At 42.1% G+C, this 19,299-nt stretch overlaps 1 protein-coding gene across 4 annotated transcripts in view; it reads right to left on the bottom strand.

Annotated features, from left to right (window-relative positions):
• The window catches only part of slc26a5 (solute carrier family 26 member 5), a 46,593-nt gene extending 33,273 nt beyond the window's left edge, over nt 1-13,320 (bottom strand). Inside the window, exons 1-3 of one of the 4 annotated variants that reach the window (XM_008111534.3) lie at nt 13,143-13,320; nt 1,956-2,156; nt 996-1,135 (exon numbers count right to left, since the gene is read on the bottom strand). In XM_008111534.3, coding sequence (XP_008109741.1) covers nt 996-1,135; nt 1,956-2,110 — 295 coding nt within the window. In that variant the 5' untranslated portion in view covers nt 2,111-2,156; nt 13,143-13,320. Of the gene's footprint in view, nt 1-995; nt 1,136-1,955; nt 2,157-4,866; nt 5,126-5,152; nt 5,880-8,870; nt 10,215-13,142 lie in introns of those variants that run through there. The other 3 variants (XM_008111535.3, XM_062983512.1, XM_062983511.1) reach the window with 3 other exon arrangements.
• Nucleotides 13,321-19,299: the final 5,979 nt, after the last annotated feature.

The raw sequence follows: 19,299 nt of genomic DNA, 5'->3' as shown, positions 1-19,299 counted from the left end.
AACCGCAAAACAGCAAATCCGCGAAAAATGAACCGCGAAGTAGTGAGGGAACACTGTACATGTTAAATCCTTGGCTGAGAACAAAAATAGTCTTCCTGAAGCACTTGCAAACAGGATAGATAGATTTGTTTATTGATTAGTCCTCTGGCCATATCAATAGTAAAAGACAAAAGACAATTATACAAAGACACAATAAACACAAATCCCTATCCTAACACTCCTGTAATTGTTAGCTGGTTTCTGTTTCGATTGTGTAAATCTTTCACCTTTCAACAAATGGAGCACAATACCATGCCAATAATGTACTATTCTAAACTAAAGAATTTTGACTATCATAAGGATATGTGGCATTATACGAGGATGGGTCATAAAGTTTTGACTTCTGTGTCACAAAAATGTTATGAATTAACATATAACAGCAAAAGTGTCTACAGATCATAGCCTGAACTATCCCCTACACAAAACGACACTTCAACATAGTAACTATCAATGTGTACACATTCGCACCATTGTTTAACCCAGGCGTCAAAACCATTTTGGAAAAATTCAGGGTTTTGCTTTGTGATCCATGGTTTAAAAGCTATTTAACGTCATTGAATCTGAAACCACGTAGGTTGTCTTTCAGAGGTCCCAACAAGTAAAAATCAGAAGGGGCCAAATCAGGGCTTTAGGGTGGGTGAGGCACTACTGACCAGCCCATTTTTGCAATCGCCTGGGTTGTGAAAAATGATGTGTGTGGGTGTGCATTATCATGATGAAGCTTGATGGAACAAACATCTTTTAGTGGTCTGATCTTTCTTATAGCCTTCTTAAGTTTCTTAATTGTGGTTACATAGGTTTCGCTGTTGATTGTGGCACCATCTACATGATTTATTACACAGGAGACAAAACCTTTTGACCCACCTTTGTGCTTTCTACTTTTGAGTGTGAGTTCCCTGGTACAAAACTGTTTCTCATTGATGTTCTAAAGATATATTTTTAAAAATTCCACTAACCTTGAGGAAGTTGCATGACCCCAGTGCTTATCCCTGAGATAATGTCTCCAAGTAAATACTCCCTCACTGGATAGCGGGGGAGCCATGTTAAAATTGGGAAAAAACTAAAGAGAACAGATCTTGCTTTCTTTGAAGAACATCTGAAAAGAGAAGGGAAAGGCAAAATCAGGTGCAAGAAACTCAAGAAGTGTTTCTGTGGTGCCAAGGCAAATGATTCTGCTTCTACAGCCATGTTTTTATTTAGAGGAAAAAGTAGTATGGAAGCTGGCGTTCCTATCCTATGTTGAATTTAGTTTTTAAAAGACCTTAACATAGTTGTTTCAATTATCTTGTTTAGCATTTTAGCATATAACAGATTAGAAGCACAGAGAGATTGTTCACTTTCGTAAGAACTTTAAGCTCTGTGGGAAAATTATCTATGTAGTTCAACAGATGAATGGAAATTGCCTGACATTTGCCAGTGCTTGTGATGTTGCTTCATGGCTATCCTGCATTATGGGTCACTGGAAGATAGAGGTGTGGTTGGGAAAGTGATTGTTCTGATCCCAGAGATTAGTCCAGCATGTTAGGCAATTGGTGTGACACAGAAGACAGCTGGGTTTGTGAGTAACTGTTATCTCTCTGGTCTTTCTTCCCAGCTTGTTGACTGTCCTACTCATGAATTGTTTTGAGAAGTCTTCCATTCTGATTGTGAAATTTTACAAGACTTCTTCATTTATTTGCTTTGAAAGACAAGATCTGAAACACCTGAAGATCTGAAAAGAGGGGATGTTATTGTTGTTGACTTTCGAAGGTGGAAAAAGAAAAATCTCCCTGCCCTAGACTTGTTTCAACTAACAAAATCACAGTCCTTCTGGATTACAGTTCTTTTTGTGAAAGAAAGAGGCAATGTGCGTAGAATGCAAGAAATCTAGGTTATTTAATGAGTTCTATCACAAATAAATAGTTAAAATGTCCTACCGACAAGCATGTGCTATCTTCTGACTGAGAGGCAGAGGTGCCTTTTCCTTTTTGTGTAGCTGCTCCTGTAGGGTTCCTTGGTTATACACTCGCCTCTCCACACAATACCTCTGGTCTGATGCATGGCATATTTCATCTTCTCCAGCATGTTCCATAGTACATTTCAGTGAAAGGGGACAGAAGAGCTGCTCCTGGAAGGTGCTATCAAAATAGACACATACAAATGAAACAATTTAAGAATATATCACTTTGGGAGAAGACAATGTTTTTCAAAGAAATTGGCAATGGCACAATTCCGTGTCCTCTATCTCTACTCCAACTACCTGCTGCCATGCAAGACAAAAAGGACTGTAAAAAGAACAAGGAAATGGAAGTACTCCCTTCTTCAGTGACTACAACGAACCACTGGTGTTGTGAAAGAGAACCCAGAAAAAGGAGAAAGGCAGGTAGAGACTCCTTGCTCCCGATTCAAATGAATTACCCCGTCCTCAGCCCAAGAGGCCACAATGAGACCAACTACTCTATAAAAGAGCCAGAAGTTTATGAAGAGATGGCAAAGGCACCATCACACAGTGGCCTAACATCTGGCAGCACCTCTGTATAATGCAGTTAAAGCAGGCATGGGCAAACTTGGGTCCTCCAGGTGTTTTGGACTTCAACTCCCACAATTCCTAACAGTCAGTAGGCTGTTAGGAATTGTGGGAGTTCAAGTCCAAAACACCTGGAGGGCCCAAGTTTGCCCATACCTGAGTTAAAGTCAACTGATTTATAAGGAAAAACAGCCTGCTTCTGATTCTGCTGAGATGCTTCCCACCCCAAGCCAAATGATACACAATCATATCTGTATTTCATTAGTGGGTGCTATATATTCTGAAAACACATAGATGGCACTCCTGGTGCAGAATGCCCATCCTGGTAGGGTTTGGGGGTGATTGCCCTGGGAATCTGGGAGTTGTAGACAGCACTGAACCCAGCCAATGACAGATCTGGACCAAACTTCAGTGATATTACCTAACATCCCAAAACAAACAATGCCTTCTTCTAATAACCCAAGGACCATTGGGTCCTCAAGCTAGTAAACAATAAAACACAGCTAACTTGAGTCACATGCAGGATTTTGTTAAGAAAAGATTTCTACCCATATGTAATTCCTATAATAGAAAAAATAAGCAATGGAAAACTTCTCTTGGGCAATCTCTGTGCATAGTAGGAAAGACTTCACAGATAGCAAAAGAGCTATAGCAAATATTCTTTATCGGTTAGATAAGAGCTACTGGATTTACATAAGAGTCTGAACACAAGAGACTGCTTGCTCTTAAACCTGGGTGAGAAAACTCAAGCTTCAAAAGGACACACTGTACTGCCATTATAAACCTACAACTGTTAGAATAGACCGCATATTAAATAAGAATTTATCTTGGCAATACACAGCTACAAATCGCTACTTTGTCTCTAGAACTCAAAAGTAAAGGGCCCTAAAGGCTGCTGGCTAAATATTCCTCTTTTTGGGGGTGGAGGGGGCGGACTAACAATCCTGAATAATTGACTGGTATTTTATCAACAATACCTCTGGTTAGGTGAGAGTACCGTGATAGTTGAAGAAAATCTGTACAGTAGAGTCTCACTTATCCAACATAAACGGGCCGGCAGAACGTTGGTTAAGTGAATATGTTGGATAAGGAGGAGGGATTAAGGAAAAGCCTATTAAACATCAAATTAGGTTATGATTTTACAAATTAAGCACCAAAACATCATGTTATACAAAAAATTTGACGGAAAAAGCAGTTCAATACGCAGTAATGTTATGTTGTAATTACTGTATTTACGAATTTAGCACCAAAATATCATGATGTTTTGAAATCATTGACTACAAAAATGTGTTGGATAATCCAGAATGTTGGATAAGTGAGTGTTGGATAAGTGCGACTCTACTGTATTTTGGAATGAGGCAGCCAGCAGTTTGAGAGAAAGGGAAACAGCTCAAGGGAGGGAATGAAGCAAATGTTAGCTGAAGGCAAGATGGGGCCACAGGGCTTCTATTGGGATCTGATGTAGGCACCAAATTTTCCACCACATAAAAAATAGATCTCTCTTCTTCTTCTTTTCTTTTTTTTTGTGGTGGGGGGGGGTTCCTTTTCTTTTAGTGATTTCAATGTACATTTCAATAAAAATTATTTTTTAAAAATAGATCTTTCTCCATACATTTTGTTTTTATATTAGTAACTGAGAGCCAGTGGTTTGAGCATTGGACTAGAGACCATTATTTGAATCTCTGCTCAGCCATGGAAACCCACTGAGTAATTTTGGGCAAGCCACTCTCTCTCAGCCTCAGGGGATGGCAAAACCAGCCCTCCTGCCCCCACAAATCAAATTCTGCCAAGAAAACTCCATGATACGTTCATCTTAGGCTCAACATAAATTGAAAACAACTTGAAGCCAAATCGCAACAAGAAATGTTAGTAACTACAGTATATATCCCAAAGGATGGTAAGGTTCTACACATCTCTATTTTTGAGTGGAAAGTAAACCTGTTAGAGATGTGGCTTTATAATGCTTTATAATGAGGTAGAAAGTGTTCAACAACATACAGTGATCAAGGGTAAATACAACATAAATCCTATATTCTCAAATCAATCAGATTAAAACAACCCACAACTCTCTAGCAAATTATAATTTTATTCTTATAAAGTTTATTTTATTATCCTATGACATTTACCCTAGGTTATTGGTTCTAATTAAATCTAAATGAAAAACCACACCTTAGGAAATTGACAGGTGGCAGCATGCAAACTATGCAATTTATTAAATGATTTTGTAAAAGGAGTTTGCTATTTTAGCACCTCAGCAACACTGAAACTGGAATCACCAAGATATCGAAAGCATATTCAATATAAGCATGCCAATAACTTACAATAGCGATTTCGTATTAGAAAAACCCTATGCTTCAAGCAATCTTCCCAATCCTACTTCAAACAATGGGAAAGCGCAGAGGGCCACCAGAACAGCCATAGCCATGACATGTCCAAGTGTTTGTTCTTCCAGTTCTTCTATTCCAATTCTCAGCAAACCTCCGTCGGTCCAGTGCCACAACCAGTGTGTCTGGCCATGCAAATGAATGCAAATGGTCATAGTATTAACACATTGTGGACTACACTGTACTTCCAGACCAAAGAAAGTGGGTGAAAAATAAATCTTACAGGAAATTTCCAGATGCTTGTCTGAAAGCCACAGTCTTCACCCTTCAGTCACTGAAGAAGTTACCTGCTTTGGTGGTTGGCCTTTCAATAAATGCTCCAACAATTCCACCCCTCTTGTAACACAGTCTCTTCATTATGTAGCCTGAAAGATGTATGCCAATTATTCTGGGATTTGGGCCCAAGTTAACACCACTTGTTTTCACAGGAAGACAAGTTGAGTTATTATAAAATATAAGGTTTAAAACAGGCCAGACAACATTAGGCTGTACACATGTTGTTGGGCTCCAGGTTAAGCAGCCCTGGTCAGCACAGCCAATGATGAGCAATGCTGGGAGTTGCAGTTCAACAATATATGGAGGTCTGTATGATCCCCACTTCTCCTTTAAAATGTAATGAGACCGTAATCTTTTTGAGTCAATGTGTTTATGGTTTATTATAAATTCTATCCAAGATAATTAATTGTCAAGGCTATGATTTGAAGACATTTACAAAGAAAATGTTTCAAGTTTCAGTAATATACACATACCATGTATTTACACAATAGCTCTTTAATCTCTCAGAAATTTAAAATGCAATTCAGAAAGTGCCATGGCATGAGAACTGTTGAAAGACAACTAGGGGGTAGAATAATACACAGTAAACAGAGGAAACCTTATTTTAAATCTCTTTAGCCAAAAATCAATGAATTGCTAACTTTTTATAACTGGAAATAGATAGTGAAGGTGTGTGGGAGATGCTAATATAGAAGCAAAATCTTAATGGACACAGATTTTGTGAAAACTCAATGTCCACTCAATATGTGTATACACATATTGAGTGGACATTGAGTTTTCACAAAATCTGTGTGTCCATTAAGTTGTTTGTCGACGTATGGCAACCCCAGGAACTTCATATAGTTTTCTTTGGCAAGGAATATTCAGAAGTGGCTTCGCCTTTATCTGAAATATACCAAAATGAAGGCGAGGGAGAGAACACTCAGTAGTGTCTGGTAAAGACTGATAAACTCACCCAGAAAAGTACAGCTTTTGTGGGGATTTTAAACTGTGCTTCACAATTTTAGAAATGCCCCAGATACTATCTTCATATACCTGGAAAAATCTGAGTAGAATGTTATACTTCAGATATGTCCATAGCTGTAGTTATTTTATGTTCTTCCACAGAAATGAATTTCTTCAATTAATTCCCATTAATATATAAACAAATGAAAATGAGATGTTGAGCAGACTTTCTTCCACAAGAGGTAGCTGAGGAAGTGAATGCCCTCTAAAGGGAAAATCCAGAGTGACCAACATCTTGAGACTGTGGTACTTTTAATACATCATGAGAAGTCATGACTCATTAGGAAAAATAATGATGCTTGGTAAGATGGAAGGCAATAGGAAAAGCAGAAGACAATGTTACAGGTAGATAGAATCAATTTGAAAAGTTTGCAAGACATCAAGCAGGGCTGCTGATAACAGGGTGAGCTGGCGGTCTTGCACTTATAATGGGGCCATAAGATGAAGATGACTTGACACTAACATCAATAAATCTAAATAACAGTCTCATCCGCTTCTTTATGAGAACAGGAAGGGAACACGACCTTGTCATTTATCTGACTGCAACATGCCTTGGGCTAGCTCTGTCACACGAGTCACTTTAGATAAGATATTCCAGTCAGAATCCTACCAATGAATTCACACCTCATGCTTAAGTACATCTCTACATTCAACATATGTTCAGCTATAAAGTTGCATCTTGATTAAATGTTTTTGTCCCTGGGTGTCCCAGTATACTTCCACAATGCTTCTATTTGTTCTAAAGAAAAGAGCATTTTAAAAAGGTCACTAATGCCCATTTATGGATCACACGATTCTTACTTACATGACAAGTTGATTAAACACTGTAATAAGAAGCACAACAAAGGAATAAGCTTTTCCACAGTTCATTTAGGTAAGTGATAGCACCAGTTTTCAACACTTGTAGACTCCCTTGTGAGAGAAGTGCAACAGCTTTAATTTTTTGTCCTGACATTTCTGGAATACAGAAATACTGGTCATTCCATGTTCTTTGCAATGACATTGGCTTGAAGACTAACCTGACCAACCCATTTGGCTTGACAGGTTCATAAAGCAAATGAAGCTTTTAATCAATCTGACATCTCAGGGTCAATGCTTGGGAGTTCACTGTTGAGATCATGTGGAGGTTATCTAAGTACTTGCCAATAACAAGATAAGAAGAAACATTTGGATCAATGTCTCTAGTCACACTAACAGACTTCTTGTTTCTGAATAAAAAGAACAAATAAAGAAAATGGGTGTACATTTTAGAGTATATCAGTTACTGGAGCAATTTCAGAATCATGCAATAAATATTGTCACAAAAGCATCCAACCACTTAAAGGTTAAGGCCGAGGATAACAATGGTTGTTCTGGGCAGTGGTTCTGGAATTCCTCTCAGGGTCAACTATAACATCAATGAATTCAGGTGTGTCCTTACTCTCTCTCCCTTGGAGTTATGTCACTATCCAAATATTGGTGCACAAAGGGAAGGCCAGGAAGAGTACTTGATGAGTTTATTGTACTAAATTTGATGGACGTGTTAGCACAGTGACAATCATTCTCCATAAAACTGCTATGTGAGTAACCTTCCCTCTATACAATCATTCTACTATCTACAGTACTGTCACAGTAAACTTTAAATTACACTATTTGCTCAACTGAATAGTGTGCACTCCCTAAAAGAATTTTGACTTGCTTTATGAATAGGATAGCAAATAATGGATACTATAACCCCTAATTAGCCAATTTTGTGGCAAATCAATGTCATTCATCAGATTTGTACAGACAGAATACACTTCCATATTCTTACTGCTCTTCATCAATAAGGGCATACTTTGCTGGATTTTCTGCATTCTTAACAATTGTCCCTAAAATCAGTGTTACCTCGATACAGTTTCCGGCAATCAGCATATGATTCAATACATGGATGAGCAACTGTGGCCCTCCAGATGTTGGATTGCAAGTCCCATCATACCCTCTCAGTAGATCTAATGCTTTTTTCCACAACAAACGGAGGGCTCAATTTTCCCATCTTGGTTTCATGACTTACAATCAAGGCTACTCAGTTGATCATCTAAAGATTTTTCTAAACTCAAAACATGTACCAATCCAGTGAAATTTAGCCAAGAAAACTTTCTATTGTGTGCACAGGCTGACTTAGACAAAGCTGCCATTAAATTCAAGAAACATTTAACAGGTTTTACTTTTATGTTCAGAGCTGATTTCCACATAGCACCCTCAATATTTTGAAAATACTTTATTAGATTACCCAAAGGGCACAATATTTTTCCTTCATTTTTCTATTGATTTTAAAAGATAGATTTTAAGAAAACTACATTAAAATGGTAGCAAAAATCTTCAAACACAGAGGAAACCACCATCAATATTGCTAGGAAAAAAATTGAAAGATAACTACAAGAAACATTGAGAAAGAAATTGGATGTGGTGGTGAGGATGGCTTGTAAAATATTTCTAAGCCATAAATGTTTGACTCTTGTTGCCAGGATCTCCTTACATCTTTAGTTATGGCCACAAAACATGTTGCAGCAAAATTATTGGGGTTCTGTGTACAGCAACAAGACAATCCCCCTTTATAGTGGAAGCACTCCCCCTCCAATTAAGGAGAAGACAAATACAACTTGTCTTGTCAGTAGAAAAGTTTATACTGAAATATTTACATATGTGTAGCAGAAGATCTTGTCTCTTCTCCGGCCCTTCCTCCTGATACTCTCAATTAGTTCATTTCTTCTTGGCAAAAGGCTCTCTCTGATTTACTTCACCAATCCTTCAGTTTCTTTGTAGCTTCATCACCAACAGTACACAGCAACAACATCACCAACAACATCAACACAGAAGCTTGTGTTTCTTTAGTAAGTTTACAGTTATTCCACCCTGGCTGTAGATTGCTCAATGCTAGCCAGGTGGTTTGACACTTAATGCTTGTTGGCCCTGATTCTTACACTTACTTGTTGTCACTTAAGAAATTATATAATGTAAAAACTCTGACAAAAAAAGAGATGAGGGTCTCAGGTGTGGGATTCCAAATGGAGACCTTCAATTTTCCTTCACACAAGCCAGTAAAATGAACACTTGTCAGCCACTCCTCATTTGTACACCAGAACAGGCTGTAAATCTTATCCCTATGACAAAGCATGATAAAGCAAAAACGATACAAGAGCTGGAACAATTAAAAGAGGAAGTGAAGAAAACATTTTCAGAGAATGAAACCCAAAGGAAGAGTGCAGTGGTCAGTGCAATTGGGTTAATGAATAGGATAAAGCAAAGAGCCCTGATGTTAGGTCAGGGACTTTTTGCCAGGTGACAAGACAACATAGTACTAGAAGCAGTGTGAGAAGGATGATTACATTCAGGCAACAGACAAATTATTGGCTCCCTTTCAAAACAAGTCTGGTTGTGATCAACAAACAGTAGGGCAGGCAGGAAGGCACTGTGTTTCCAAGGCTATTCCCTGGGTTTTGTGAAACAGAGCATTGTTACATCAAGCACCGGTCCATGGACCAGTGTTGATCCCTGAACCATTGGCTGCCAGTCCCTGGTGAGCCTCCAGAAAAGAAATAAATAACTGTAGGCAATGGGTAAAACATGGTAAGAGGCTCTCTGGCACACTTGGGGGGAAACTGTTTGTCCTCCACATCAGAGTTGAGGAAGCACTGAAATAGAAAATACCTTTGAACTGACACACTCACACATGAACTTATACATAAACTAAAACCAAATGTACACATTAGAATACATATCAGTATGCAAAGGGATAATGAAGCATGTGAGAGACAACTGAGAATGAAGTCGGTAGCGTAAACTTTTGTAGGCTTATGCCTATTTCCTCAGATACATTCAGAAAACAAAATCTTTTGGCTTGGAAAATATTTGTGATGTACCTTTACTTCCAAGAAGAAAGTTCAACTTCTTCTGATTCTGTCATGTAGAAAATAAACCATATTTTAACATGATTTTCTTAAAAGTTTAACAGTGCACCTCTCTCTCTCTCTCTCTCTGGGGTTGCCACTTTTATAGAATCACAGAATAATAGAGTTAGAAGAGACCTCATGGGCCATCCAGTCCAACCCCCTGCCAAGAAGCAGGAAATCACATTCAAAGTACCCCCGACAGATGGCCATGCAGCCTCTGCTTAACAACCTCCAAAGAAGGAGTCTCCACCACAGTTTGGGGCAGAGAGTTCCACTGCCGAACAGCCCTCACAGTGAGGAAGTTCTTCCTGATGTTCAGGTGAAATCTCCTTTCCTGTAGTTTAAAGCCATTGTTCCACGTCCTAGTCTCCAGAGCAGCAGAAAACAAGCTTGCTCCCTCCTCCCTATGACTTCCCCTCATTTAATTATCTTAATTAAACTAACTATTTATTTATTTCAGAAATATATATCCCACCTTTCCCCACTTAATGGCCCAAGGCATTTAAAACCAAATATTAGTAGTTGCTGTCACACATCATAAAACATATATTGACGTTAAGTCCAGTCATGTCTGACTCTGGGGGTTGGTGCTCATCTCCATTTCTAAGCCGAAGAGCCGGCGTTGTCCGTAGACACCTCCAAGGTCATGTGGCCGGCATGACTGCATGGAGCGCCGTTACCTTCCCGGCGGAGCGGTACCTATTGATCCACTAACATTTGCATGTTTTCGAACTGCTAGGTTGGTAGGAGCTGGAGCTAACAGCGGGCGCTCAAGCCGCTCCTTTGAACCTGGGACCTTTTGGTCTGTAAGTTCAGCAGCTCAGCGCTTTAACGCACTTCGCCACCGGGGCTCCTGTACAGATGATACCGAACCCCAAAACTCCGGATTATCTGTCCCAACAGTTTCATACTAAATAACACCGGGGAAAGCAATGGGCCTTGAGGAGTGCAACGGCCATGGGGTCAAGAGGACTCCCTCAACAAGCTTTTTTTCCAATATGACTTTTCAAATCAGTGTCTCCTAATCTGGCATGAGATCTCAACAAGGCCCTGAAATCATTATGCATTATTGTGCAATGGTTCTTCACAAATAATAGGTCCTGAATCATTGCTCCCTCTTTAAGTTCTTGTTGGCTGCAAAGGACAACAGTTTCCACAGTTGGCAGAAGTTTCTTTGTTTTCTTCTGCTTTCTTCTTATTTCCTTTATCATGATGATGGGTTACATCAAGATGTTTTCTACTGTGAATTAGCAAAAAGTTTTCAGCCAAGCACAAGTTGTTCCAATGGTATTCTGTTTTTTGGTGTCTATTGAAGACTTCTATTGCATCCTTCCATCACACAAATTGTTTAGCCACCAATGCAGCAAGCTTCTAATGATCACCTTTACCCCCAACTTCCCCTCCAAACACCGCACTGTACTTATAGAATGCACCTTATACATTAAATGAGTAGGCCAACCAGGGAAATGTGCTGAACCATTTGGTTTGAAATCTTAGATGCTTCTTCTTATCCACAGGAAACACATATCCTGACAATGGAGACTACGGATTTTGCACTAATTGAGCTTTCACTCAGGCCCCTTACACACAGTTGTATAATCTCATACTACCTGCTTTGAACTGGGATATATGGCAGTGTGGACTCAGATAACCCAGTTCAAAGCAGATATTGTGGGTTATTCTGCCATGATATTCTGGGTTATATGGCTGTGTGGAAGGGCCCTTGGTGATCACAAACGGTCTTGTCCATATAAAGGTCTAACAATGCTTCTTGTCTTTGCTCCAGTTCCATGGTTTCTTTGGCAGGGCTTGGATTAGATGAACAAGTGGCAGACGCCACAGTTTCCTCAGTTTCCACTTGCGCAAAGAATTAAACCCTCGTGCCGGCTGAACTGCTGACCTGAAGGCTGCCAGTTCAAATCTGCGAGACAAGTTAAGCTCCCATATCTCAGCTCTAGCTTGCAGGGACATGAGAAGCCTCCCAGCTAACACATCCAGCGTACCCTGGGCAACATCTCTCTAAAAATGTTCTCAAGTCGCTTCTGACACGATTAAAAAAAACCCTGCAATTCAAGTCAAACCCTTCCTCTCTGCCCCATGCTTTTGGCTTTGCCTGCTGTCTGCGTGTAGACCAACTTGGTCACTTCCACTATGGGTCCTTCCACACGGCCATATAACCCAGAATATATCAAGGCAGACAATCCCACAATATCTGTTTTGAACTGAGATATCTGAGTCCACACTGCCATATATCCCAATTGAAATCAGAAAATGTGGGATTTTATTCAGCTGTGTGGAAGGGACCTATGTCAGCTATTGCAATGTAAATTGGTACAAAAAGGAAGGTAATGATAGTGCAAGTAATCAAAAATTGGTTGAGATAGTGCTTGCAGTTCTGGAGGGACTCTAATGTTTGGCTCTCATAGACTTGACATGGGGATTTGGTTAACCAGTTAAAACTCATAAGCCAACCAGGGTTTTTTTGACCTGAAAAATTTCGGGATGGTTTAATCCCTAAACTGCCCCCTTGGCTACGGGCTTGGGACTCCTTCTTGTTTCATTTCCCCGCGCCAAGACGCTGCCTTGAAAGACCCGGGAAGGCCGGAAACAGTCAAACAGGGAAGCCCTGTCAGAAACCCACTCTCCCTGAGGAGAAAGCGGGCAAAATTAGCACTGCTGAGGGCCCTTCCACACAGCCATATATAACTTGGAATATCAAGGCAAAATAACCCACAATATCTGCTTTGAACTGGGTTATCTGAGTCCACACTGCCATATATCCCACTTCAAAGCAAATATTGTGGGATTTTATTCAGCTGTGTGGAAAGGACCTGACTAAACTGAAAAGAAACCGGCAAGGCAAAAAGGGAGCGCGCACGCGCAGAGGTGGGGGGGGGGTCTTCCTCGCCCTCCGACGTTTCCCATTGGCTGGGGTCTCCCCCCTCCCCCCACATAATAAAAATCCAAGGATGTCTCCACGCGCTCAACCGCGCGCGCTGCCGGTCACGGGCCGCTACTCACCTTCTCCTCCAGTCTCGCGCCGGCCTCGAGGCTCGCTTTGGCAGGAAAAGCCCGGTAGCAGCAGCAGCAGCAGCCGCTGCCGCCCGCCTCAGTTACACAGTAACCCGCCCTTCACAGAGGTGTCTCCGCCTCGGCCCCAAAGCGGGCATTGCGAAGAAGGCGAGGGGGGGGGGGGGGGGCGAGTGCAAGAGAGAGGCAGCACTTACTATGCTAAATGCTGTGCTGCAAGCCCTGCTGGGAGTGGTAGTTCCCGCCTCAATGCGAGCCATAGGCAAGGCGGGAGAGTGACACTACAAGCCCCAGCATGCAGCGGGGCGCCTTGTTGCAGTTGCGCCTCGCTTGGATGAAAGGATGCCCCCCAGTCTCCTCGGCCGGGGGATTTGATGATCGACAAGCGGCTGCCCTCGGCCCCATTTACAGTGCCATAAAATGCGCTTTGAAACTGCATTTTATGGGCAGTGTAGATGGGGCCTTCGTCTCCCCAGCTTTTTCCTTTGGGCCCCGGGGCTTAAAAGCAAACAACTCTTCCATACCGAGACCAGTGACTCCAAAGGGGTCTTCCACAGTAGTTTGGACTTCTTTCCCCAGAACTCCTGACCATTGGCCAAGGTAGCTGAGGCTTCTGGGAGTTGAAGTCCAAAGCACCTGGCAGACTAGATATTAGGAATCGCTGAAGCTCCATCTACACTGCCATATAACATCCACATTACCTGCTTTGAGCTGTGTTACGGTATGTAGACTCATATAATCCAGTTCAAAGCAAACAATGTGGATTATCTGATTTGATAATCTGGATTATAGGACAGTGTAGAAGGGGCCTGAAATTGATGATTTGAGCCTCCTTCCGTGGTTGACCTGCAGATTAGTTCAGAAGTCCCACTGTATTTAATTGTAACTGTTGAGGCTCCTTTTACACTGCCATAGAAAATCCAGATTATCTGCTTTGCACTGGATTATAGGCTGGATCTACACTGACATATAATCCAGATCATCAAAGCAGATAATCCACATTTTCTATATGAGTCTACACTGCTAGATAATTCAGTTCAAAGAAGATACTCTGGATTCAGACACTGGATTATATGGCAGTCTTAGACTCATATAATCCGTTTTCAATCAGATAATGTGGATTATCTGTGTTGACATTTTGGATTACTTGGCAGTGTAGAAGAAGCTTCATATAATCCATTTAATCCAGGGGCCTCGTGTAAACTGCTCCGAGTCCTTTCGGGGAGAGGAGCGGGATATAAATAAAGTTGTTGTTGTTATTACTACTATTATTATTATCATCATCCAGTTTAAAGCAGATAATGTGGATTATCGGGGGTTTTCTGAATTATATGGCAGTGTAGACCCTGCAATGTAGATAACAGGTTATTATTTGTGTGAGTACTCAAGGATACAAACTCGCTTCTTCAAATGCAGTACAGAATTATACCTTCATTTTATTTCATACAGTTGTGGGAGTGGCGCCCCTTCTACACTGCCATATAATCCAGATTATCAAAATTGATAATCTACATTATCTGCTTTGAACTGGATTATGTAAAACTACGTTGCCATCTCAAAGCAGATAACCTGGATTTTATATGGCAGTGTAGAAGGGGCCTGGGATAGAATGTAATAGAATCCAGAATGACACAAAGCATGACCCTTATCCCAAATTTTCTTTCAGATTTTGCTAGTGGTCGTTTAGGGCTGAAGTGCTCACCTAAGACAGTCTATGATTCAAAACTCTCCGAGGAGATTCCTTTGATTATATGGGTAACAGCGAGGGCTTTTGTGTGACTGTATGTATTGCACTACGAAGCCATTGTCTTCATTCAATCTTGCGTGAATATTTTTGGTTAGTGATGGATGACTTCTTCAGTAAAAAGGAATGTGTATCTGTTGAACTGCAGTTGAAGAACCAGATGGCATCTCTCACATTGCAAAATGAGAGGATCTGAACTGGCTTCATGGCAACCTAATTCTGTGATTTGGAGAAGCACCTATCAGATTGCAAGTGATCTTTCCCCCACCTGGTATAGAGCCACGGGCCCATAGAAGTATATGTGGATGGTATACTGTGTCCATTGTATTCTGGACACAAAATATTTTGCCTGATAATCTTGATATTTTGTGGTTCTTCCCTTTTTTGGAGGAGGCGCAGATATACTGCAATTGTGGCCCCTTCTAAACTGCCATATAAAATCCACTTGATTACCGCATATGTCAATGTAGACTTGTTCCGTCCCCCAGGACGATGGTTTGCCTTACCTATTGGTCGTTTGTTTGTTTTCCCTCCTTTGCATTTTGTTTCAGCCTCTGGCTGCAAAAGCCCAGGAAAAGTGGCTTGGAGTCTGCAAGAGCTGGCTGCAGTTTTCTTTGCAATGATTGGTCAAAGAGTACAACATCTTAGGACCGCCCTTTTTTACCAGGGTCTAGTCTCCATTTTGGAGCCTCATTTTGGCTATAGTCTTCCAACGTGCTGCAGCTGTGCAAAGCTAACTGGGACAAATCATCCTCAAAACCAGGCCAATCTAAGCCTATCCAAATTAGATAAGTATTGAATTATACTGATCTGGAATAGGAAATCTAGTTAGAGGAGCAGGGTTATTCCGTCACTTCTAGAACTAATCTTTGCTGTAAAGATAGGGAAGGAAAGAGTTTCTCCTTCTAATATAGACAGCTTGATTAGGGTATAGTGGTTTTATAATCACCTTTGCCTTCTGGAACCAGGGATAACTCTGTAACTAAAATCTATAGAAATTTGTTTCATTTTCTGTAACTTTAAGATCTGTGCCAGGTTTACAACCTTGTATGAATAAACATCCTTTTTTTGAAGTTTTCCAGACTCAGTCGTTCAATATCTTTAGGACAGCTTATAGGGATTTGCAGTTCGCCCGGATAAAGGACGGCACGTTTCAGCTTTATAGTTTTTTTATTGTCTGGCGGACGGCACAGTTTTGAGGTTGATCAGCGGTTTTTCCGCTTGAGCTAGCCTGCACGGCCATAGAGACTTTGATTTTGTTGGTCTGTTGCAGTGAAGCTTGCTGCCAGGCCGAAAGGCAAGTGAGAGAGTGGAATGGGCTCCATTCCTTCAGCCTCTGCAGTATCCTGCTCCCCAGCTCGCATGTGCGCGCGTAGCCCTGCGGCTGTTTCTGCAATTGCACGGCTGTGCAAAACCCAGCAATCTACCCCGAGCTCCTTCGGTGGCAGGTATCGAGCCGCGGAGCTCCAGCAGCAGTCTTTGGGCTCACACGGATACTTAGTGATATATATTGCTATGGTTAAGTGCTGTGAATTGTATTATATATTGAATTTGCTTTTATTGTAAATTTACTTGCAGGTATATTGCATTTGCCTTTGTTGTAAATTTACTTGCTATTAAGAATACATAATGTCTATGCAATTTCAAGATGATACAGATGGTATACCTCCTTCTGAGGCTGAAAGTAGGAATGAAAGGCCCCAAAGGATAAAGCACCCTTCAGCCAAGATGCTAGCCCATCTAATAGATGAAAAGGAGCTCCTCCATGTGAGGTTAGGTTCGGCATGGGAGCGCATTGTAACATTAATGGGCAGAATAGAGAGCTTGGGTATTACAAGGGTGCCATCCATATTACAGACAGACCTTGAAGAGACCTTCGGTCTTTGGAGGGGTTTGGTGTCTAAGATAGTCCAGGTCCTCGAGCGCATTAACGCCAAGGATTCAGAGTTAGAAATAGTGAGTGTTTTAGCTGACACTAATGAGAAAGAAAATAGGGTGAGGGCAATCCTAGCTTCCTTATGCAGCCATGAGACCAATCTTTTAAAATCACCTGCTGTGGCACTTAGTCTTAAGTCCAACCGCTCTAGCCAGGTATCTAAACTAAGGGAGCGTGCATCGTCTAAACACAGCCACTCTAGCAAGTCTTCTGCTGCTGGGAGTGCCATCTCTTCCCTAGCTGCCTTGCACATTAAGGAGGCTGCACGTCTGGAGCTGCAGAGTAAAGTGGCGGGGGCGGAGGCTGATGCTAAGGCAGCTGATCTCACCCTTCCCTTTAAAGAAGAAGAGCAACGACTGCAAATAGAACAGGCCCATAGACAAAGCGAAATGCAAATAGAACAGGCCCATAGACAAAGCGAAATGCAAATAGAACAGGCTCGTATAGAGATGCTTAGAATAAAGATGGATGCCGCAGCCAAAAGGGTAAGGGCTGAGACTTTGGCCAAAGCCCTAATTGAGCCACTCACAGAAGAAAATGTAAGCCAGTTACCAATACAGGATCCTTCTGCCAAAGTGTTTGCGCACCTTGGCAGCATGAACAGCCAGTTTTCGGATGAGGAACAGGAAGACTTCTCTCCTTACCCAGAGCAGGGCCCCAAAGTCACGTTTGAGTTTCCTGCAGAGCAGAGCGTCATAGCGGGGAGCTCACCCTTGCTCGAGCTACCTGTGCCTCCTGCTAAAACCCTAGGTCAGTCAATCAGGGCCTCAAGGCCGAGTGCTGGTTGGCCCCTACAGACAGCTGCACAGGGAGCCATCGATTCGTCAGTGGTCGATGTCATCCCTCCAAGAGGCCAAAGGTTGACGCAAGGTGCACGGTGGGAGTCCACTCCACAACAGCAAACTCCTCAATTGTTCCCTTCGACGCCAGAGTCCCAGCTTGTCTCCATCATCAGAAGCCCCAGAAGAGATTTTAAGGACAAGGGTGTCGAAAAGTTTTCGGACAAGCCTGAGGAATTTCTTCTCTGGAAGGCCACCTTCCAGAGAGCAATCAGAGACTTAAAGTTATTGCCTGAGGAAGAACTGACTCTTCTGGCTGCATGGTTGGGCCCAGCCTCATCCTCACAAGTTAAGAAGATCTACGCAGCCCACGTAGCCGATCCCGACAAAGCCCTGGAAAAGGCCTGGGCCAGGTTGCAGCAGAGGTATGGGGCCAGCACAGAGATTGAAGCATCTCTTATGGACAAGCTCCAAAGGTTCCCAGCTTTAAAACTCAAAGACTTCAAACTCTTGTGGGACCTCAGCGATCTCCTTACGGAATTAGAGTCGGCCAAGGAGAATCCAGAACTGCCCGGTTTGAGGTGCCTCGATCAGCACCTGTCCCAGAGGCAGATCTTGACCAAGCTGCCCTTCACTTTGCAAGAACGCTGGGGACAGGAGGTCTTCAACTACAAGGAGGCCCACTCCCAGGCATACCCTCCATTTTCTCATTTGGTCCAGTTCATCAAGAAAAAGGAGGCGATAGGGCCATTGCAAGGAGAAGATGGGGTGATGGCGACAGGGGACAGGGAAAAGGCAGAACTACTTAATGCCTTCTTTGCCTTGGTCTTCTCAGAAAAAGAAAGCCATCTTCAACCTCAGCAACACGGAATGGACGAAGGATTGGGGGAAATCCAACCCCAAATAGGGAAACAAGTTGTTCAGGAACACTTGGCCTCTCTAAACGAATTCAAGTCCCCAGGGCCAGATCAGCTACACCCAAGAGTACTGAAGGAACTAGCGGAAGTTATTTCAGAACCACTGGCAATTATCTTCGAGAGTTCTTGGAGAACGGGAGAAGTCCCAGCAGATTGGAGGAGGGCGAATGTGGTCCCTATCTTCAAGACGGGAAAAAAGAACGACCCAAACAATTACCGTCCGGTCAGCCTCACATCAATACCAGGCAAAATTCTGGAAAAGATCATTAAGGAAGTGGTCTGCGAACACTTAGAAACAAATGCGGTCATTGCTAATAGTCAACACGGATTTACCAAAAACAAGTCATGCCAGACTAATCTGATCTCTTTTTTCGATAGAGTTACGAGTTGGGTCGATACAGGGAATGCTGTGGATGTAGCGTACCTGGATTTCAGTAAGGCCTTCGACAAAGTCCCCCACGACCTTCTGGCAAACAAACTAGTAAAATGTGGGCTAGACAAAACTACGGTTAGGTGGATCTGTAATTGGCTAAGCGAACGAACCCAAAGGGTGCTCACCAATGCGTCGTCTTCATCATGGAAAGAAGTGACAAGTGGAGTGCCGCAGGGCTCCGTGCTGGGCCCAGTTCTGTTCAACATCTTTATTAACGACTTAGACGAAGGGTTAGAAGGCACGATCATCAAGTTTGCAGACGACACAAAACTGGGAGGGATAGCTAACACTCCAGAAGACAGGAGCAGAATTCAAAACGATCTTGACAGACTAGAGAGA

The sequence above is a fragment of the Anolis carolinensis genome, chromosome 5, assembly GCF_035594765.1.
Source record: "Anolis carolinensis isolate JA03-04 chromosome 5, rAnoCar3.1.pri, whole genome shotgun sequence".
NCBI lineage: Eukaryota > Metazoa > Chordata > Lepidosauria > Squamata > Dactyloidae > Anolis > Anolis carolinensis.
Note: the sequence above shows the minus strand (reverse complement) of the source record. Positions and strands in the feature narration are given on the sequence as shown.